Source organism: Mus caroli, chromosome 7 (genome assembly GCF_900094665.2).
Source record: "Mus caroli chromosome 7, CAROLI_EIJ_v1.1, whole genome shotgun sequence".
Lineage (NCBI taxonomy): Eukaryota > Metazoa > Chordata > Mammalia > Rodentia > Muridae > Mus > Mus caroli.
In genome coordinates this window covers 103,112,505-103,135,423 of record NC_034576.1, presented here as the reverse complement: position 1 = coordinate 103,135,423, position 22,919 = coordinate 103,112,505, and the positions used below count along the sequence as shown (strand labels likewise).

General features: G+C 43.6%; 1 protein-coding gene across 4 annotated transcripts in view; it reads right to left on the bottom strand.

Moving 5' to 3' along the window:
* C2cd3 (C2 calcium dependent domain containing 3) overlaps positions 1 to 22,919 on the bottom strand; it is a 99,396-nt gene that overhangs the window by 20,337 nt on the left and 56,140 nt on the right. For all 4 annotated transcript variants that reach the window (XM_021165953.2, XM_029479229.1, XM_021165954.2 and 1 more), the window contains 8 exons: positions 20,052 to 20,320; positions 19,548 to 19,637; positions 17,838 to 18,440; positions 14,366 to 14,704; positions 9,703 to 9,841; positions 7,916 to 7,980; positions 5,328 to 5,533; positions 4,465 to 4,598 (listed from right to left, as the gene is read on the bottom strand). In XM_021165953.2, coding sequence (XP_021021612.1) covers positions 4,465 to 4,598; positions 5,328 to 5,533; positions 7,916 to 7,980; positions 9,703 to 9,841; positions 14,366 to 14,704; positions 17,838 to 18,440; positions 19,548 to 19,637; positions 20,052 to 20,320 — 1,845 coding nt within the window. The remainder of the gene's footprint in view (positions 1 to 4,464; positions 4,599 to 5,327; positions 5,534 to 7,915; positions 7,981 to 9,702; positions 9,842 to 14,365; positions 14,705 to 17,837; positions 18,441 to 19,547; positions 19,638 to 20,051; positions 20,321 to 22,919) is intronic.

Below are 22,919 nucleotides of genomic sequence, written 5' to 3'. Positions count from 1 at the left end.
TGCCCCTTCTTAGAATTGGGAACAAAACACCCATGGAAGGAGTTACAGAGACAAAGTTTGGAGCTATGACGAAAGGATGGACCATCTAGAGACTGCCATATCCAGGGATCCACCCCATAATCAGCTTCCAAATGCTGACACCATTGCATACACTAGGGATTGACTTTTCTAACCAACGCCACATATGGAGCCTTCCTTAAGGATTCAACAGGGATTAATCTATTCACCATTCCCATTCCTTTCTGGCTCTGCCTTTTTTAATCTACAGAACAAATCTCTAATTCCTAAGCATGGTATTCAAAAATGTGACCACAACAATCTTTTTTTTCTCTTTTAATAAGGCAGCCTTTTTGAGGTAATTCATACAGCATTTAGTTAACACAATTGAAATATATAATTTCATCTGGCGATTTTAGTATATCCAGAGTCCATGAGTGTTTGATCCCTTAGCGCTGGGGCTGTATGCCCTGGCTGTGGATGCTCAGGAGGAACTGAGCTCAGGTCCTCTGGAAAAGTAGCAGTTACCCTCAATGGCTGACACAGTTCTCCAGGCCCTATATTAAAGAACTACCAAACAGCTCTGCAAGGCACTTAGACAACTTTACAATCTCTCCACATTCTTCCTTCCTAACACCTGTGATACCTTCTTCCCTGTTACTGCAGTGGGTATGAAGCTGTACCTCATTTTGGTTTTGATTTGCATTTTTCATCATCACTTGTCTATTTTCTTTGGAGAATTGTCTATCCAGCTACTTTGTTTTAAAATTGTGTTATTTAAGCCCCTCTACCAGTATTGGGGGATCAAAGCTAGACAGACAAGTGCTTCTAATAGAAGCCCATCAGATGGGATATTTGCTTCATATATTGGAGTTGTTTATGGTTTAGTTATAAATCTCCACTAGATCTATGTTTTGAATTTATTCTTCTATGGGTTTTCTTTTTACTTTCTATTTTCTTCAAAATTTATTTTTATTTTATTTGTGTGTGTGTGTGTGTGTGGTATGTTGTGTGTGGTGCCTTGGAGGCCAGAGGATGACAATGGATAACTGAGAACTTGGAGTTACAAATTGCTGTGATCCCTAAGATGTGAGTGCTGGCAGGTGAACTTGGGCCCCCAGGAGTCGCTCTTACCTGCTGAGCCATCTTCCAGGCCCTTCCCTTTCCTGATGTCATCACACACAGCACTCAGGTCTTCTGATCAAACAGGGTTTTTTTTTTTCTTTTTTTTTCTGCTTGTGCCTTTGTCATCATATTTAGGGAATCAATAATTCACAAAAATTTACACCGATTATGTTTTCTTTGCAGAGTGTCTTGTTTTGCTACTATGTTAACTCCAATTTGGGGCTGTTTTGTGTATGGCACTAGGAGGGGCTTGAATTCAGCCCGCACTGGGGTGTCAAGCTGTTGCGGTTCTGTTCAGAAGTCTGTTCTTTCCTCATTGAACTGTAAGGGCACACCTGCTAAAATTCAGTTCACATACTTTATCTTTGGGACATTAATTTTACTTCACTGGTCTGTATTTCTAGCCTGTGCTGTGTTTTGCTTCCTGTAGCGCTGTGGACTCGGGAACTTTGCTCTTAAAAGGTTGTTTGTCTATTCTGCATTTCTCGAATTTCCATATGAAGTTTAGAATTGGTTTATTCATTTCTAGAAAGAAACCAACAGGGATTTTGATATTATGTTGAACCTATATAAGAATATTGGAAGTACCATAATGTTAAAAATGTTAAATTCATGAATCCATGAACAAGGCATTAGATTATTACATTTGTGAGCTCAGCTGGCTTGAAATCACTATGTATGCCAAATTGCTCAAACTCACAGAGACCTGCCTGCCTCTGCTGTTCTAGTGCCGTTCTAGTTCACCATGCCTGGCCTGGGTCATCATTTTTAATATACAAAAGGGTGGTTTAAGAACCACTGTTTTACTATGATGCAGCCAAACAAACAAAGCACATATTTAGGTTGCACAATCTGGTGAGTTCTGACATATGCCTACATTAAGAAGTCTCACAAGGCAATATTCCATTCCCCTCAAGCTTCTTCTTTCCAAGACTCCTTACACCCCCACCTTACGGCTGAGACTCCTTACACCCCCACCTTACGGCTGAGACTCCTTACACCCCCACCTTATGGCTGAGACTCCTTACACCCCCACCTTACGGCTGAGACTCCTTACACCCCCACCTTACGGCTGAGACTCCTTACNGGCTGAGACTCCTTACACCCCCACCTTACGGCTGAGACTCCTTACACCCCCACCTTACGGCTGAGACTCCTTACGCCCCCACCTTACGGCTGAGACTCCTTACACCCCCACCTTACTGCTAGGCCGCCACTAATTTGCTTTCTGCCACTATAGATCAGCGTGCATTTTCTAGAATTTTGTATAAATGGAATTTTTTTGTTTTGTTTTGTTTGAGACAGGGTTTCTCTGTATAGTCCTGGCTGTCCTGGAACTCACTTTGTAGACCAGGCTGGCCTTGAACTCAGAAATCCGCCTGCCTCTGCCTCCCGCGTGCTGGGATTAAAGGTGTGCGCCACCAATGCCCGGCTAAATGGAATTTTTACAGTGTACTCTTTTATTCTAACTTTTATTTCTCAGCAATGAGAAATAAAAATATTTTGAGATTCAGTTTTTATCTTAATATATTTCTTTTTGTGCTACATTCTATTTTATGATCACACCACAATTTGGCCATCTGTTTACCTAGTTGTTGATGGCTATCTGAGTTGTTTAGTTTTCAGTTATAATAAACAGACAAAAAAAAAAAGTAGAACAAGGCTGCTCCAGGCATTTGCTGTGTTATTACTAGGAATTGAACCTCTTGTTTAAGATTGCTGTGAAAACATCAGCTGACATACACAAAGTGTATTAAAATGAGTTTAGTTCTATTTTCATTTACTTTTGCTAACAATCCTTGAGGTGATATATTGCTTTCATTGAGTAAATAAGAAAGCTGAGGCTCAGAGAACCAAAGCTGGGGCTGGTGAAACGACTCAGTAGTTCCAGCACTGCTGCTCTTCCACAGGACACAGGTTCAATTCCCAGCACCCACATGGTGACTTACAGCTGTTTTATAGCTCTTGTCCCAGGGGATCCCACAGCCCTCTTTTGGACTCCTAGGGCATAAGCACCACGTGACATACATGCAGGCAAAATGTCCACACACATAAAATAAATAAAAGAAAAAAAGAAAAAGTAATTAGCGTAAATCATCTGCTAGTCCAGGCTACAGCTAGGCTAGGACTCAAACCTCAAACACACTTCTCACCCTGTTCCAGGAGGAAGGGAGGCTCAGACACAACTGAAGGAGGTTAGGGAGGGACCAGAGCCCAACCTAGAATGGATGGTTGGATCAGAATAAGGACATGCCGGTATAGCCTTTCTGAAGTAACTAGGGCATTTTTATGTGGACAGAAAGCAAATCACTAAATTATTAGCTTTAAAATTACTAAATACTGGGCACTTAGAAAGAAAACCCAAAACCCTCAGCTATGTGTCATTGACTGGCTCTGGTCACAGCAAGGCTTGGAGCCTAGAACACTGAACGTTGAGACACAGCTTCTAGACAGGGGATCATCTTCATATGGTGACCAAAGGAACACTACAAAGCACTAGAACAGACACTCGAAGGGCAAGCAGTGTGGAGTGTGGCGTCCGAATAGGGCTCATTTAGTAAAGGGCACTGCAGGAGCAGTTGCCTTGAGAGAAGATTCTTCAGTTTGAGACAGGGTTTAACTCTGCAGCCCTGGCTGGCCTTGAACTCAGAAATCCACTTGCCTCTGCCCCGTGTGCTTAGATTAAAAGCGTGTGCCCCATCAGAGACTTTTTTTTTTTTTTTTGTCTCTTTGCTGAGGTGTGAGAAAGAAGTGGCACCAAGGCCTGAAACAAGGTCCTGCTCTCTAACGGGATGGGGCAAAATCTAGTCCAGAAACCCACACATGCTGTTCATGGCTAGCTTAGTGAACAGAATGAACCAATCATGTGTGTGGCTTCAGATTTTTAAAATTTATTTTAATTTTTTTTAGGCATGGTCTCATGTAGCCTAGGTTGTCTTTGAACTCACAACGTAGGATGATCTTCTGATGCTCCCACCTCCACAACCCCAGTGCTGAGATCACAGGGGTGCGACACCGCCGCTGTTTTATGTGGTGCTAAGGACTGGATGCAGGCCCTGCATACACACTCTACCAGCTGAGCTACAGCCCTGGAGGGGATGGGTGGAGACGATGTGATTTTCATAAAATGCTAAAGGGATCTCAGGAAAAGAGAAGAGTGGTTCTTCTTTTGATGGCAGTAAAACACTCTAGTTCTTATCTTACAAAGTGGTTTTTACAGATCTTGAAAATCAGTGTGTCTGAATATGATTTTTTCCCCCATCTCCAGTTTCTTCCTCTAATGAAGGAAAGAGAAACGACAAGACAGTCCGCATGCATCCTCCCTTTGACCTCAAGCATTACCTTGCAGGAGAGGAGAAATCGTCCTCCTTTGGAGACGTGTGAGCAAGCTGGCCTTCAACGTGCCTTGCAATGGGCCTAGGGAATGCATCGCATCCAGCAGAGGCAGGGAGGGAAAGGGCGCTAAACAATGGGATCTGGAGCAGCAATGAGAAAAATGGCACACCAGTTATTACTAAGCCATTCAGAAGAGAACATGAAAACTGTGATGAGCAATACACAGTGCCTGGTAAACGTAAAAGCACTGTGAAGTAGGTACTGATACTATTCATAGTTCACACACCACGCCCTCAGACTGCCTGGAGTTGTTTTTCTAATACTTATGTTCTTACTCTTTCAGGTCCTAGGCTGGACAGGGTTTTCTATTTACACGTCAGATAACCAGAGCTGATGAGGAGACTTCTTATAAAGGGACCACTGAACTCTTGGTCACTTCCTCACACACTCACTCATGCAACACCCACTGATTCCATGCTATATTTATGTGCACTGCGGACTGAACCCAGGAAAACATGAATAAGACCTATAACAGCAATAGAGTTCCGCTTTCTGGACAGTCTGGAAAACTTCCTTTTCTCCCCCTCCCACTCCCCCTCCAAGCCAGGAGGTGGTTGTTTGTATGAAACGTGGGCTATAAGCTCAAAGTACCAGACTTACAAAGGATCTTCTTCTTCTTCTTTTTTTTTTTTTTTGAGACAGGGTTTCTCTGTATAGTCCTGGAACTCACTCAGGCTGGCCTTGAACTCAGAAATCCGCCTGCCTCTGCCTCCCAAGTGCTGGGATTAAAGGTGTGCGCCACCACAACCGGCTCACGAAGGATCTTCTTATAGGAGAACCTTTAGCTAGGTGTGAACAAGGAAACCTACCAGTGATCCTGGAGTCTCTATGCCGCGTCTTGCTTGTCTTTCTTCTTTTAGGTGCATCAGGCTCTCCATAGGTGAAATAGCAACTTTGATTTGCCCTTGGCACTCTCCACTGAAGTCTGTAATATTGTACCAGCCACAGATAAACTGAAAGCCAGACAGTAGTGGGGAGAGGTCCACCGAGGCAAAGCCAACCACCCTCTCTTCATCTGTGGGAGAAGAGAAGAGCTGGGTAGCATGGCTGGGTGTGTCCTCCTGTGGAGGTTAAAGGCTACACTCAGGGAAGCTGTTTTATATGACTAGAGCCACTGACAAGATTGGCAATGAGGCCAGGAGCCAGAGCCTGTTACAAAAGTCATTTTCTGTGCTGTGGTTAACTCGGACCCCATTTCCTTTTTTGAGACAAGTTTTCACGTATCCCAGGCTGGTCTTGAACTTGCTATGTAGTCAAGGGTAACCTTGGACTTCTGATCTTGCTGCCTCTATCTCCTGAGGCTAGGATACAGGTATATGCTGGAATACAGTTGTCACCATGCTATATTTATGTGCACTGGGGACTGAACCCAGGACTTCATACATGTTCAGCAAACATTCTACAAACTGAGTTACATCTTAGACCCCTGATTTGGTGCATCAGAGAAGGCTGACAGAGGTGTGCTTTGTATTTTTGATATAAACAACTAGAAAAAAAAATCTAAATCCATATACCACTTTCCATAGACTTGTTGTGCTTCCATGATTTTTCTCAGGGGTTTGTGTATGGGCACGCTGGCATGCACATATAAGGGGTATTCTTGAAATTATGCAATTTCAATAAACTTTTATTTTCTTATTTATAGTTGCCTGTATCTCTCACATTTTCTAAGGGATACTTATGTATCATAGTTAATTAAGAACTGACTAAATTAGTTTTATAAAAGAAACACAAGCCCCTGGAAAACAGCATGGAATACTGTTTGCTGTCCCTCTGATCCAGCTTTAGCTGGGGTATGGCCCAGGAAGCCACTTTGATATCCTAAGTTTGGGTTAAAGGCCCCCTTCCTGCATGCCCTATACTTGTCCAAGCATGCTATACTGCATTTCTTGTGTCCCCCACAGCTGTAAGCTTTGTGAAGACAGGGGCCACCTGCCTTCTTTTATTTTCATATCTCTGTCACTTAGCATAGTGACTGTCAGGGTAGGAAATCAAGTACTTGCTGAACACAGAAGGGTGTGCTCTGGATGCTTTCTGTGGAACATCTGCTGGGTGTGCGAGGGCAGGCCTTAGAAAGGGAGAGATATTTTCATGTGCTGAAGATAGTTAGATGGACCTTAGCTGCCTAAACATTTATAACATGAGCTTGCAGGTCCCACTAGGGCCCCGAGGATAGGGACTGGATTTTATTCTCTATACTCAGTGGCCCTAGCACAGTAGCAACATAATGAAAGTGGCCCCATTTACTAAGCAGCACTTATGTACCAAGTAATTTACAGATATTATTTCTAATCTTCATACAACCCCAAAAGAAAGAACTATATGCTAATTGTGTAAGATCAGAAACAGGCACAATGGTCTACTTCAGGTTACTCAGTTGGCAAATGGCAGAGTGAAGATTTGAACCCAGGTCTGCATAAAATCAAAGCTTACTCTTTTTCTCTTGCCATTGAACTGAAGTGAACCCCGGTCTGGTAGACAATTCCTATAGAACCTTAGGGAGGAAAGAAAAGAGGGGAGGAGTGTGGAGCCCAGTTAAACACACTAGGAGTTACTTATGCAGACTGAGAGAAACTGACTTCTGACCAGTCCTCCACATCCACGAGGCTGGTGGAAGGGGCCTTACGTGAGTGCAGAGTGGTAGCTCACACTCATCCTCACACAGCCTAGGAAAAGGCTGGCCAGTGTCCTTCATGCCCAAGACACTCCTGTTCTTCTTCAGGCCTGTAGTCAATACTGAAAGTCAATACTGGCAGACAAAGTACTGTGCGTCTGTGGACGACTCCAAACAACGGACTGTTTGGAAACCAGGAGCTAGCAGGTTCTTTAAGGAGCTGGATTTACAGGGATGATGTAATGAGGCTAAATTTACTATGCTGTGAGAAGATAAGGTGTCCTGGTCATCTTATTTATCTGCGACATCCAACCTTCCTTGCATAGGGAAGAATACACAGCGATAGCTATATAGTCAGAACAGACCAGATTACAGTGAGACAATCACTGTAATCAATAAAAAAAAACCCATAGTAGCTAAGTAAAGGTAGGCTCAAGGACCATGACATTAACACTCCTTCTATACTACTTGCTGGACAAGCCAGAACCAACAGAAGGCCTAATATCATATAAAGTGGAGGAAAACGACTTATATGACTTACATGTGTTCTGTACATTATAGTTAAAGACAAATACAATTGGAAAGGCTCAAATGTAAATGGATTAAGCAGGTAATCCAAAAACAAAACAAAACAAAACAAAACAAAACAAAACAAAAAAAAGGTTCCTAAGTATTTAAATTCCCCAAGAGAATAATGCTGTCTTCTGTATGGCTCTCCTGTACCAGACACCATGGCTTTGCTTTGCTTAGCTGGAAAAGAAAATCACAGACTAGGGCTCATACCTCCTTTATGCCACACTTTGAAGACCAGGGTTTGATGTGGGTCCAGAAGCAGCTCTTTTGAAAGCCTGTTAGAAAAAAATATCAATCACCACGAGTTAGCCATAGGAACCTTCTACAGTACAGAACTTAGATCTGCAGGTGAGATGTTATCATTAGACATTCTCAAGGAGAAACCCAGAGAGAATTAGAAGAGGCAAAGAAAACTTTGCAAGAAGAAGCCAGTTCCTTAGAATTCAGAGACGCGTTTATTCCGTGGGTGTGAGAAGAGCTGACAGATTGGCTGGATGCAAAATTTGGCTACAACATAAACCCTGAAGCTGATGAAAGGTAAACTTTTTTTTTTTTTTTTTGAGACAGGGTTTCTCTGTATAGCCCTGGCTGTCCTGGAACTCACTCTGTAGACCAGGCTGGCCTCGAACTCAGAAATCCGCCTGCCTTTGCCTCCTGCGTGCTGGGATTAAAGGCGTGCGCCACCACACCCAGCTCAACATTTATAATACTTATAAAAGCACGTGTAATAAACCTGAATATAAATGATGATTTCCTTTCATCAAATGATATGAGAAAAAAAATCCTTACATTCAATAGAAAACAGCACTCCCCATCTCAGTGTGTGAGTGAGTGTGGGAGTACGTGTGCATGTGTGTTTAGAAAGTCTTACTATGTATTCCTGGTTGACCTCAAATGCATAGAGTCACATGGGCCTCTGCTTCCTGACTGCTAGGATTAAAGGGATATACATGCATGAGAACTGGCAACTTTATATTTTAAAAGGCAGTATTTTATATAATGATTATATCAACCTTCTGAGCTTTATGTCTGTTATTAAAATGGGTTAAACAACCTTCAAAAAAAAACCCTCACCTAATTTCGATTTTTACAGCGACCTATACAATGATATCCATCTTAAGATGAAGAGTCAGGTGTCTGGAGACAGCAGGTAACTCAGTGACTCACACAGCTCCTATGTCAGGGATGTGTCTGCATGCAGAGTTTCTCTGGTTATAAAGACCGGGCTCTTTCCTCTGCACTAAGAAAGGTCTCTTCCTTTACTGCAATTAACTCTCTGCCTGGAATATCACCCATATCCCTGATTTCATCATCTACATAATTTATGCATAAAGCCTTCAATATTTAGCTAAGGAGTTTTATTTATGAAGTACACTCTGACTTCCAGATTGGCCTAAATCATCTTTTCTCCCTGAGCCATGTTACTACCAGCATCCGACTTATCTTTTCCATCACTGCCACACTTGAGGGCCACCTTTAATGTCTGTGTTTCTTCTCAGGATGTCTTAATGGCAGACAGCATTTACTCATCTTCATTCCCAGTGTAACAGAGCAAGGCATATGTCTGTCTCTCACTTTTTTTGAGCAATAATTAGAAATAAAAACTCATAAACAAGGTAAACAAGATAACTTAGCAAGTAAAAGCACTTGCCACCAAGCCTGACAACTCAACTTGTCCCTGGTAACCACAAGGGTAACCACAACTCTCACAATTTGTCCTATGACCTCCACACACTTGCCATGGCATGTGTATGAGTGTGTACGCACAAGCGCACACACACACTGCAGTAAGGTTAAAAAAACCCCCAACAACATGGCAATAAACCTTTTAACTACTGGTAGCCATGACTTCATAAACACTGGGACTAAATAACTTCATAAAGATTCGCTTTGTAGTTCTCAAGCATTATTTTATCTGTTATGCTTCTGGCTCCGAGGTGGTCTCCTGGAACAAAGAGCTGATTCTAAACAGGTGGTAAACATCAGAAAGCACAAACCTTGCCTGCTGGTGAAAACCCCAGATGGGGGAATCCGTGTTTTCAACCACGTGAGTGTAGACAGGAGATGGCTCAGTGGCGGTGGCAAAGGATACACAGCAACTGGGTACAGATACTTTCCGGTCTGTCAAGGGGCTCCCTGAAAGAAAACACAGTGGGGCTGGTTGTACTTTAGGGCAGAGCATCTTAAACTATCTACTTGGGAGGGACCACTTTTTATCTGAAAAAATTTATATGTGACGTGCGTGGGCAGGTATATCAATTTAAAACATCCATAGAAATAAATATTTATTCAGCAAATTATAAAAATTCATTTAAAAATAAAACATAATTTCCTGTCCATAAAAGATAAAGCAGTCTATATACTAGTGAGATGCTTGTGCTTATTTTTACATAAGGAGTAAAATCTTGGTTGAATATTGGATAATGCAGGGTGTGGTTGATTTAGTCTGATTTTGCATAGATACAAATTACAAAACGGAAGAAACATGTTTAGGGCCATTTCAGAAAAATGTTGGAAATTCCATCCTAATTCCAAGGGAAAACCCATGGGAAGATTCTTTCTTCCTTCTTTCCTTCCTTTCCTCCTTTACAATTCAGAAATTAAGAAAAAAAGCCTAACATTCTACTAACGCCCATAGAAAAAATAATTTGATACATGCTGATGAACAATGATGAGAAAATATTACAAGAGTTTGTTTCTCTCAATTAAATTATTGGGCGCTGCAGCCCACGTCTTTAAATCTCAGCACGGGAGGCAGAGGCAGTTGGATTTCTGTGAGTTCAAGGTCAGCCAAGGCTACAGAGTGAGAGAAAAGAGAAAACTTTGTATGACATTGTAACTTGTAACACGTAACAGTCTAAAATCAGCCCCAGGTGTCTCAGGCTGTGTGTGTGTGTGTGTGTATGTGTGTGTGTGTGTGTTGGCCCTGAGTGGTGACTGCATATGCAGTGTAAAACGTGTGTGCTGTGAGTTCAGCACCAAGGCTGCTGTCAAGTCAAGCATTGTAAAGTGCCAGAAACACCCGAGACTTGCTAATGCTTGATTCTGAATTAACTTCTGGTCTCTGTACAATCAGAAACCTTTCGTTGCTGTCAATATCCCGTGACTCCCATATCCGTATTAGCTGTGACCCAAAGGCTAAGAAGCCAAGCTGCCGGGTATCAGAGAGAGCTGAAGGAGCCTCACATTTGCGTAAACAGGACTGTGTCTAGCTCTTACCTCCGGTCTTTGTCTGGGCTACTCTTTCTGTCTGACAGGTTGTCACACTCCCTTCCCTCATTTCCTCTGTCCTCCCTTCCTTCTGTGTAGCCCAAGCTGGCCTCAAATTTTCAGTCCTCCTACCTCAGCGTCCTTATTATTGGCAACACAGGCATATGCCACCAAACCTGGCTCACTAGTGACCTTTCTACTACTGCCACTTCACTCTGGCTCCCTGGCCTCATGTTTCTCCTCTGGACACATGCTATCAAATCATTTCCCATAATAAAATTCTAATTCTAGATGGGTGCAAACACTGATCTGATCCGCCTCCCGCCCCTGCCCCAGCTCCATCCTGAGCTTTACTTCTGAAGTTACTATTTGCAGAGGTCCTGGAATCAAACTACTGTTTTGACTTTGGAGAAACAGTTCAGGAGCTTTTAGCCCAACAGTTAGTGATAAAGGAATCAGCTGACAGTGACAAACTCAGAGCCAGAAACATAAAAGATACAATAATGTTTGAGCAGAACTGCAAAGTGCATCTTTATGCAGGTATTTAGTCCTCCCTTGGCATCATGGAAAGGACTGAGGTCAGAGACTGGTGGCACGTCTGCACTCCCCGACCTGGCTGATGCACACACACAAGTGTATGGGTGGGGGCTGGTGAGATGGCTCAGTGGGTAAGAGCACCCGACTGCTCTTCTGAAGGTCCAGAGTTCAAATCCCAGCAACCACATGGTGGCTCACAACCATCCGTAACGAGATCTGGCGCCCTCTCTGGAGTGTCTGAAGACAGCTACAGTGTACTTACATATAATTAATAAATAAATAAATAAATCTTAAAAAAAAAAAAAACAAAACAAGTGTACGGGTGAAGGGTCATCACTTCAAGCGATCGTCACTGCAAGAGCAGCTACCTGAGTGCAAATAAAGTCTCCTAAAGCTCGGGGTCTGCCCTAATATGTCAGGAGCTGGCTGTTACAAGAGGCCAAATAACAAGTGATTTCCAAGTTGTTCACTCAGCCATAACTGTGAGAGGCTATGCCTCATAGTCAGACAGGAGATTAGGTTTGCTTAGCTGCTCCTGAGAGTCAGGATGCTAGGACACAGGAATAAGTAACACACTCTCTGACCTGTGGACTAGAACCACAGACAGTAGTTAGTACACAATGCTATTACTTGTGAGAATATGGTGGGGGTACAGGCCTGCTGGGTGCAGAGGCAGGTGTATTGCTAATAGGTGACAGGGTGGCCTCAGATTGATGGTAACACTCTAGCCCATTCGTCTAAGAGGAAGCAAGCCACACAAATGTGTGTGTGTGTGTGTGTGTGTGAGAGAGAGAGAGAGAGAGAGAGAGAGAGAGAGAGAGAGAGAGGCAGAGGCATTTTTAGCAGAAGAAACAGCACAAGCTTGACAGACAGGGCACTGGCACAAAAGTTGTTGACTGTGAGTGAGCGTGGTGAGGAATGAAGCTGGTGAATATGATGTGGCCGGATGGGCAGGACTTTGTGTGCTGTTGGCAGGGTTGCAAGTGACAAAAAACTAACCAATATTTGAACTGATGGAGAGACAAGGTCAGGTTTTTGGTCAGACACAGTCTTGGTAGCAGAATGAGAAAGACATTGGAGGGGAGCCCTGGAAGCAACAACCAGGGTGGAGCTGTCAGGGTTTGGGAATGAACATCTTACACAGGCTCATGTGCTGTGTGCCTGGCTCTCAGTTGGAGGGACTATTTTTGGAGGTTGGGCCTAGTTGGAGGAGGTGGGATATGATATGGGGTGTGTCCTTGAGGGCTGTAGGTTGTTGTTCTAGGCTCCTCTTTCCCATTCTCTTTATATCTTCTGCCAAGACCTAAAGAAAAGCCTGTGCTACACACTCTGCCCTCTATGGCCACGCAGCCATGATTGAACCTTTAAAACCATGGACAGAAGTCCTTCCTCTTCTTCAAGCCATATGTCAGGGACCTGAGATGAATATAGGATTGTTTACCCTGTTTGCCACTCTATCCCTGGCACTACAAATGCTTACTGCACAGAAAGCCCTACTGTCCATCTTGCTGCTAATGACTGAATGCAGATAAACAAATGCAAGGCCTTTACTCTTGATAGAGCTTATTTATCAGAGAAGAAAAACATGGGGAAAATGACTACTGTTTGGCCAACACTGTGATAATAGAAAGGTGCTGAGGGACCAGACAGGGGAGCCTTATGCCAGGCAGCTCTCTGGTCCATGGTAATGCTAGACCTAAGCCTTGGGGGTAGAGCCGGAGTGAGCAGCCTAAAGAGGAAAGATGATAGCAAAGCAAAAATCTCAGTGGCAATGCAAGGCTGAACAAAGCTAGGGAGGAGGTTGTTTTCTGAGACTCCTTTGCAGTCTGATGAAGTGTTTGGGTCTCTTCATTTAATAGTGTTTCTTTAAAAATTTGTAATGCGGGCTGGAGAGGTGGCTCAGCGGTTAAGGGCATGGACTGCTCTTCCAGAGGTCCTGAGTTCGATTCCCAGCAACCACATGGTGGCTCACAACCATCTGTAATGGGATCTGATAACTTCTTGTGGTGAGTCTGAAGACAGCTACAGTGTACTTATATCTAAAATAAATCTTAAAAAAAAAAAAGTTAAAAATTGTAATGCAAAACACATCGGATTATAATAAAATCCAATTAGCTATCAAAACTTAGAAGAACTTTGTGATATGTTGTATTGTTAAGTCTATAAGTCCTAAGAGCTGGTAAGAATAAAGTGGTATTCTGAGATATGAGGTGACACAAGATGCTTGTGATTCCTGTGGCTGTCAGCAGTGGAGGCATCACTGTTAATACAATTCTTTTTGTATGTAGCAGTATCACCCGCTCTTGAGTTTTCCTTATGCATCTCCCGGGGACTTGCAGACCCAGTGCTAAGAACACCCGGTCCTGGGTGCACACTGAGGACCTGAGTAGCTGGAACAGAGGAGGAAGAGAGTTGTGGGAAGTTTAAGAATAGAACCATTTGAGCTGGAGAGATGGCTTAGCCGGTAAGAGCATTGTTCTTCCAAAGGTTCTGAGTTTAAATCCCAGCAACCATCCGTAACAAGACCTGACCCTCTTCTGGAGCATCTAAAGACAGGTACAGTGTACCTACATATAATAAATAAATAAATCTTTAAAAAAAAAAAGAATGTTGTCAGCTGAGCAATCCTAGCCCTGGACATTGGATAAGGAAGAGGAAGCACCTAGGGTGACCCCTGGATTTCTGGACAGGAGTCTATGATCTGCAGTGTTAATACAAGTAACAAAGATGGCTTTAACGTTAGAAAGGTTTACATGTTAGTTCAGCCTTTAGGCTTGGCAAATATGACTATCAACTAAGAAAACTAACCTACAACTAAACTTGTAGGTTTTGGCATAACCTGAAAGTTCTGTGAAGACAGAGAGCAACCCGAGGAACTGGACACCTGCTTTTGGGTAAGTATGGGGAGCATACCTTTCAAGCTCAGATGCATGGCTCTCTCTACCAGGATGCTGACTGCAAAAGTCCCATCCAACTCAGGAGGGCCCTCCTGGGCGGGGCACACTTGGGCTGCAGCACTGTTGCCGTGGACCTGGGTGGAGGTGGGAGACGTCTGGAGCACATGGGGTGGAGAGAGCTGGAGCGCTTCGCTCTTTCTGGGGTGCTGCTCAGACTCACTGTGGCTGCTGCAGTCCATGGAGTCCAGCTCCCGAACAGGCTCAGTGTGTGGGGAGAGCGGGGAGAGAAGCACATGAATGCGCAGAGCAGCTCCAGAGAGGTCGGAAGCATTTCTTCCAAACAGGGGATACACCCCTGCAAGAGAATGGAAGTAAGAAAACCTGCGTGAGAAAGAATGCCTCCTACAGGCTGCTTATGGGCCTCTTCCCTGTGATACACCACAGGTCTCAACACAATTTGCTGCATGAATCTGAAGTTGTTGGTATCTAGAAATATTTTGTCCTTGTCCCTGCTATGTCTACTAACATTCACTAGTACTAAGTGGTCACATTCCTGATTGTCCTTGTCCCTACTCTATCCACTAACATTAAGCGGTCACATCTCTGATTTGAAGCCAGAACCCCATGCTCTGCTGGCAGGCAGCACTGCTATGGGAGAGAATTCACACATGGAGGAACTAGGTAAAGACAAGAGGGGCCCTCTTCTGCAGAACATGCACACATGCTCCCACTTAGATTTCTCCCCACTGGGAAGCTATCCAGGGCTCATTTCGGCCTCTTTTACCATCTGCACATAACCTGCATCATCCCAAGCATCCACTAGGAGGGAGGCAGGAGGGGGTGGCAGGAGCAAGGAGAGTAAGGGACACTAACAGCTGAGTTCTTTCTGTGCCAGAATTTCGGATGGGTCAAGAAACCTGTCAAGAATATTCTCCCAAAAAAAAAAAAAAGAATATTCTCCCAATACTCAGTGGATTTGAACTTCACTGGCTTGCTGGATCTTAAAATGAGATTTTATTTAGAGCCCTAATAATTCCTTCTCAATCTCAAAGACTGCTTTGCTAGATTCATTCCTATCAGGAGAAAAAGATGTTACCTGCCATAGATGGCAATAAGACTGATTTTTTTTGGGGGGGGTCTTTTTATAGCCTCTTTTCTTCTTGATACAAAGATTATCATGGCTCTCAAAAGCACAAAGTAAGAGTCACTATAGAGGGAGGACACCCATATGCAACCCAGTGGGTCCTTCTTATCCTTAGGAAGTTTAAACAGTAGATGGAAATAGGTTGGCTGGCTTAGTGGATGTGGACTGACATTTAACAAACACATCAAATGTATAAGGCTTTTGTACAAGAGAATACAAACCTTAAACTAGTAGGATATGATTGACAAAGACAATCTGAAAAGTTCAATAGCCTCTTTGGAAACACTTACTAAAAAGGGAGAATGTGTGATGGAATTCTGACCCTTGACCTATACTCTGTGTCCCAGATCTGTTTTTTTCAGCAGTGAAGTTAAAAGCCTATCTTTAAGAAAAGTTAGTTCAAGTGAGCCTGGATTGCTTCAAAGACTTTTTCTCTAGTTTCGACAAAGTGACCTGAGCTGGCCTAGCTAAAAAGGCAATGTAGCATTTGATGAGGTACTTCATAGGGTTAGACTTATATCTATAGGCCCCCCAAAGAACCCAACAGTTTGGGAAATCACCCAGACTCACGCATTTCTCCTTTTTTAGAGAGCCATCTGTCCAATACAAGGTTTAGAGCTATATGCCTAAAATCCCAGCACTTGGGAAGCTCAAGTAGGAAGATTATGAGTTCAAGGCCAGTTAAAGGTACATCACTACTTCTATGCCAATCTGGCTTATAGCCTGAGACCTTGTTTCAAAGACACTAAGCAAAAAGGCAAGCAAGCAAACAAACAAAAAAGCCAAAACCAAAACCACATATCCACAAGAAAAACCAAAAACCAAAACAACAAACAAAACAAAACAGAAGTAAAAGAGGGCCCTGACCTCATTCCTTTAACTGCATAGAGTAGGGAAATACCTTACAGGCGTGCTAAACTGAGCAAGTACCACGCTTGTACAGACTCTAGTCATGGCTGGTGTGCACTAGTTGGCAGTGCTTGCCAGGCTTATGAGAAGCCCATTCGATCTCCAACACCACATAAACAAGATGTGGTGGTCCACACCTGTCATCCAGGTATTCTACGGGAGAGGCAGGAGGATCTGAAGTTCAAGGTCATCCTTGGCTACAGTGAATTTGAGGTGACCTTGGGCTATGTGATACATGAGCCAACAAAAACACTTGGTTGGCGCCCTTCAATTCATTACAGTCACTAGACTCACTTTCTAGAGGGCAAAGCTCTAACTTCTCATTCCAGAACCTATTACACGAATGAACCTTCCACAGTTCTTGGAAGAAAGACCAAACACTTTTGCTTTGATGGAACTAGTACTCTGGGCCACTTTATTGTAGTGCTTTGTAAACCTGTGCACCCTGACCAGATCATGTTGCTTACAGCATCTGCAATACACCTAACTACTTCAAGCCTCTGTGTTCGCACACTTGTTCTTCCTGTCTTTAGAACATGTAGCCGGGTGTGGTGGCGCATGCCTTTAATCCCAGCACTGTGGAGGCAGAGGCAGGTGGATGAGGCCAGCCTTAGTCTACAAAGTGAGTTCCAGGACAGCCAGGGCTACACAGAGAGACCCTGACTCAAACAAAAGCAAAAAACTTTTCTTTTCTCCTTTCCCTTGTTTCCCCCTAAATCCTTTGAAACTATCACTTCAGATGAGATTGTCCTTTAGTCAAACCTCAAGGGCCATGATGAATGAATGGCACAGTCCAGTGCCCCACTGAGAACACCCTCTGCTTTAGTTCTTATGCTTCACATTCACTGTTCACAGCTGTATTCCATTAGATTAGAATATAGACACAGTCAGGCTAGGAATGAATTCTTTCTCATATCTGAATTCCCAGGGTCAAGTGCATGCCTTAAACACCAAATGAGTGTAACAGGAGTAAGCCGTGCACTCTGTCTGTAAAACATCACTTTTCCTTTCTGCCTTTGAACCAGTTTAGTAGCATGCAGATTTTCTTTATTTCAGCACTGGGCCAGGGTAGTGGGGAATCTGAGACGTAGAGAGGCTGTTCTCTCTGAAGACTGATTCTTCCCTTTCCCCACAGGGATCCCAGGATGGTGTCCTGTTATTTTATCAGCTCTAAGAGGTGCTCACCAGGAAAGATGAATGTCCTGAGAAACACCAGGAAAGAGACTATCCGTGGAAGGCGTTCTTTCCAACGCACCCTCAGTGATCACACAGGCTCTGCCACACTGTTAGAGTTAGTCAAGGATTCACCCAACCTCACTCTGTACACGTTAACGAAGTGCTATAACACCTTAGGAACCATGCTACATGTACAAACCCGATGGATTTATGTACAGAGAAGGTGCTCAAACAGAGCTAACCCTGAGTCTTCACTCACCACTGATAGTTAGTGTCCTGGGCGATTTTTCCCCAAGTCTGGACAGGTCTACATAGGCTGAACCAATCCAGCTGTCAGTCTGGTGTGGCCTCTCTAAATTGTCATTGCCATAGGCTCGCCACACTTGGATCTCTAATTTCTCTTCCCTGAAGTACCAAAGCAGGGACTGGCTCCTAGTGACTTCTGCTCTTTTGGATGCCTTGAAAGTAATCAGGACCTGGTTTTTGTTTGTAGACTCCTTAGGTTTCCTGAGAGGAGTCCAAAAGGCTTCTTGATTGTACAGCTTGTAGCGAAGGTAGCAATATGTATTCTTATGAATGTTCGTATGACCAGCAAGCAGCACACAGTGGATAGGAAGCCAGAGCCTTGGGGTAGAGATGGTGACAGTGGCTGGCACCTCTTCTTCTGTCTTGACAAGATCCTTTGGGATACTCTCAAAGCTCCAGCCCAGCAGCTCGGCGGCTTCCAGTACCCGCTCTCTATCTCCCGGATGTGCGAAGGAAACAGAAAGCTCCAGGCCTCCCACAATCTTCTGCATCAAGTCCAGGTCCTGAGGCAGGCCTTTGTCTTCTGGTAAAATGACAGGATACCATCCTTTGATCCCTTATGGGGAAAAGGAAAGAGCTTCAATCACTGTCTCCAAAGAGAAAACACACCACACCGCCTCTTTACATCTGACTTCCCACTACCCTGGCCCAGTGCTGAATAGAAAACACCCATGCCAGGCAGTGGTGGCTCACACCGTTAATCCCAGCACTTGGGAGGCAGAGGCAGGCAGATTTCTGAGTTCGAAGCCAGCCTGGTCTACAGAGTGAGTTCCAGGATAGCCAGGGCTACACAGAGAAACCCTGCCTCAAAAAAAAAAACAAAAACAACAAACAAAACAGAAAAACAAAANAAAAAAAAAAAAAAAAAAGAAAGAAAGGAAGAAAACATACCCACACTGGGTTGGGAGCCTGCTTTTCTCTGATCACTGAGACCCAGTGAGATCAAGGAAAGATAAAGCTAGAAATTGGAAGATTTGAGCTTTTTCCTTGGTTTAGACTCCAAACTAGTGGTTTGTTCTGGATAATTCATTAATCGCCCATAGTGATCTTATTTACTAAGTTGGTCTATTGCTAAATGAAACAATGGTTGAGGAAGTGCTTTGAAGGGAAGTGCTATAGAATCTGAAACACTGCCCTGGTATTGTGAGTGCAAAGGAAAGGGAATGGAGCAAGAAGCTGTATCCTGGGCCCAGTGCCAGGCCGGGCCTGTTTGTTCAGGCCTCTATGTTATCTTTATTCTACTGTAGTGGAGAACAGAGAGGCAAAGGAATGGGTAAATAATGACTACACTGCAAATTGTGAAAACGCAAACGCAATAGCAATGTGGTTCTGGCCAATTAGCTTCTTTGAGATCATCTCGTCTAACGGAAACAGTGCTTCTTTGTCCTGCTGGAAGTTTACTGTAAGGTCAAACAAAGCCCGAGGAAAGATGTTACGTCATGCCATAGATGCAGAGGTACTGCTACTGTCTTCTCAACATGGCACCAGTTTTCCTAAAGTAGGGTGAGTATGACCTCTGACATTGGGACAGTTTTTACCATGCCTGTGAGAACTGTGAGGTACCTTGGTGAGTTCACAGCATGTGTTAGGGGACAGAATTCCTTGTGTATTTATTTTGCAATGGGAGCTAGACAGAATTACCTCATCATGACAACATCCTTACCAGATCTTTTGACCAGCAGATCTTTCGTTGGAACCTTTACTATTCCAAGCAGATAATCTTTGCACGACTGGATACTGGTTATATCACTGACTGTTAAGTGAAGCAAAAATGAGGAGTTACTGGTGGGCACTGAGGCTTGTTTACAGTAGACTCCTAGAACATTTCAGTTCTACACATACATCAGGGCTGAGCCAATGCATTAGGGATTCTCCTGCTCCCATGCTAGTCAGAGTCTGAGGGTCTTTCAGGCTGTTAATCACACCTTCCTTTTGCAGGCACACAGGAAAGTGCACAAACCTCCCGAGCACAGAACCACTCTCACTCACACTCACGCACTAACATCTGAACACTCTTTCATGAACATGTCACGTCTTACTTTTGCTCTGCCCTTTGGAAGTTGTAAAGATTATAACTCCTACTTCTCGAGTTTTCAGGTATTGCCTAGGAAGGAACATGCCATCCGAAAGAGAGCCTTATGTGGCTCTGAAGGCATCTGGTGCTTACCTGATTTGGTATTTTCATGATAGATAGCAAAAATAATTTCTGCAAACTCCAACAGCTCTGCCAGGAAGCAGGCTTCTCCACTACAGTGCTGAGTCACCAGGTTACACGTGAACTCAATGTGGTGGGAGAACTCAGGGCAGAAGGAGCAGGCCACAGGGCGGGTTTGGCGCTGCTCCCCCTTGGGCAGAAATGAGAGATGAGCGGTGACAGAAGCATTGACTCCAACGGTGGCGCTAAACTGTAAAGCGGGGTCCTGCTCAGCCAACGCCCTGTAGGGGACAAAAGGAGATGAGAATAAGTTACCCCGACACATTAGAAATCTGCTTGTGTGCCCAGGAATCATCTCTGCTATTCTGACACAATCCTGGGCATGCTTACCAACAGCTCTCTAGCTAGGCTTTTGGCAGTGCCATAATGTGCTCTCTTAGCAACCTAGATATGACTGCACATTTGCATGGAGGTTCAGGGGGTAAAAAGCTGGAAGAAAATATTAAAACTTGTTATTATATGTACTAAAGTTTATCTGTAGGATACTTTTCATAATGTATTTAGCATATTAATATAGAAGTACATGAAGATAATTTATACATAAAAAAGCACACCCCAACTTGAAACTATGCTAACTTTTAAGTTAAAATGCTCAGTTAAAACTGGGATACCACTGCTACTAACAATGGGAAACTCAAAAGTTTTAATGTAGGGAGTAACCTGATTAAAAACTACCCTGAGATACTGGATATAAGGTTACCCTGTCATAATAATAAAGTGAGACAAAAACTAGATTTCTTTACTATCTTACTTTAGAACATACCAAAGCAAGATCACTCTGTAAGCCTAACACTCTTGCATAGCCTGGGTGACCCTTGTAGCTTAACAGGTTCAACTTTGACTCTCGTCTCCTCGCCTGACCTTCTTCTCGATAGAATTTAATAAGAAAGACAATGCAGCAAAGTGGTGTTCCTTTGAGCCCTTTCCCAGAGGAGCAACTCCCAGTTAGATGCTCCAAGTCCTCTGCGGCCTTCTCTGCTTCCCCCTGGTGTTTACTTCCTGTCACTGCAATTAGCAGTAAACCCAACTTAGTCAATGAAATTGATACCTGTGATCTTAGTGCAGCGCCTTTAGTGTCATTTGTTATTGGCAGATGATTATGACCAATTTTATTAGCTCTGGTATTTGGGGTCAGAGAAGGCTCATCAAGCTCTTGTAGAGAATCCTGGTTCTGTTCCTGGAACCCACACTGAGTGGTCCACAACTGCCTATAACTAACTTTAGCTCAGACACCTTCTTCTAGACTCCAAGGGTATTTGAATGAACATGGTACACACACACACATCAAATAAAATAAAATTTATAAATATTGCTTGAAAGAAGTTATTTTTATTACATTTTCATTATCTATTTTTGTGTGTCACTCACTGAGGTCAGAGGACAACTTCTAGCGGTTGTTTTCTCCTATATGGTGCATTCCAGGGATTAAATTCAGATCATCAGGCCTGGTAACAAATACCTTAACCCACTGAGCCATTTTACTGCCCTGAAAGCGTTTTGACAAACACTAAGATGTTGCTGGGATCTTAGCAAAATCTACTTGGAGAGTTTAATAAGGAGTGGTTTACTTTGAGCCTTCATCAGCTGCTTCAGCATCAGGCCTCACACGGCAGTCACCCAGCTACACATTTAGAGACTAGGAAAGTTCCAGGTGAACAATCTGACTCAGTCACAAAAAGAGAGGAAGTTAGGGGAAGTTGTTTTCTTCTTGAACTCATATTAGAAGTGAGCTAGGGGCTGGTGAGATGGCTCAGTGGGTAAGAGCACCCGACTGCTCTTCCGAAGGTCCAGAGTTCAAATCCCAGCAACCACATGGTGGCTCACAACCATCCGTAACGAGATCTGGCGCCCTCTTCTGGAGTGTCTGAAGACAGCTACAATGTATTTACATATAATAAATAAATAAATCTTTAAAAAAAAAAGTGAGCTAGTTTGAAGCAAGAGCCTGGTGTACTTCTATTAGTGCCTCTTGTTGCCAGAGCTCAAGCATGTGATATGTGGGGTGCAGAGAGGATTTCACAAAGTTTCTAACTAGAGGAACTGACAGTCCAATGTGGGAAAACACATGCCCAATAGAAACAGAGCAGCATGCGTTACAACCTGGGTGCTAACAGGAAAGGGGGGCTGCAGAGATGCAACAGGCAAGAGGAAGAATATTAAGGCCAAGAGAAATAACAGCAAAGAGCTGAAGGGAACAGCCACACTGTTCCCCTACAGAGAGGGACTGGGCAGAATAAACAGGAGACAAGGGACCTGAGTGGGGAAATGTGCTTAATGTGTTCAGAAGCAACAAGAGGGCCAGTGACTGGAGTGGAGAAACAGAGGTTACAATGATGATAGAGGACCCTTACAACACTACAAGGACTGTGGCTTTCTTCCTTTCTCTTTTTTCCTTCCTTCCTTCGTTCCCTCCTTTCTTTTCTTCTTTCTTCCTTCCTTTCTTCCTTCCTTCCTTCCTTTCTTTCTTTCTTTCTTTCTTTCTTTCTTTCTTTCTTTCTTTCTTTCTTTCTTTCTTTCTTTCTTGATTTATTTATTTTATGTATGTGAGTACACTGTTATTCTCTTGACCCACAAGAAGAGGGCATCAGATCCCATTACAGATGGTTGTGAGCCACCATGTTGTTGCTAGGAATTGAAGTCAGAACCTCTGGAAGAGCTGTCAGTGCTCTTAACCACTGAGCCATCTCTCCAGGCCAAAGTTAGCCCTGTGGCTTTCTTTTAGGAGACACGTGGTAAAAATTGGAGCTAGTTTTAATAAGTTATTGGCCATTATGTTGAGAACACATGGAATGAGTACAAGATGGGGAAAAGAGGATGTGA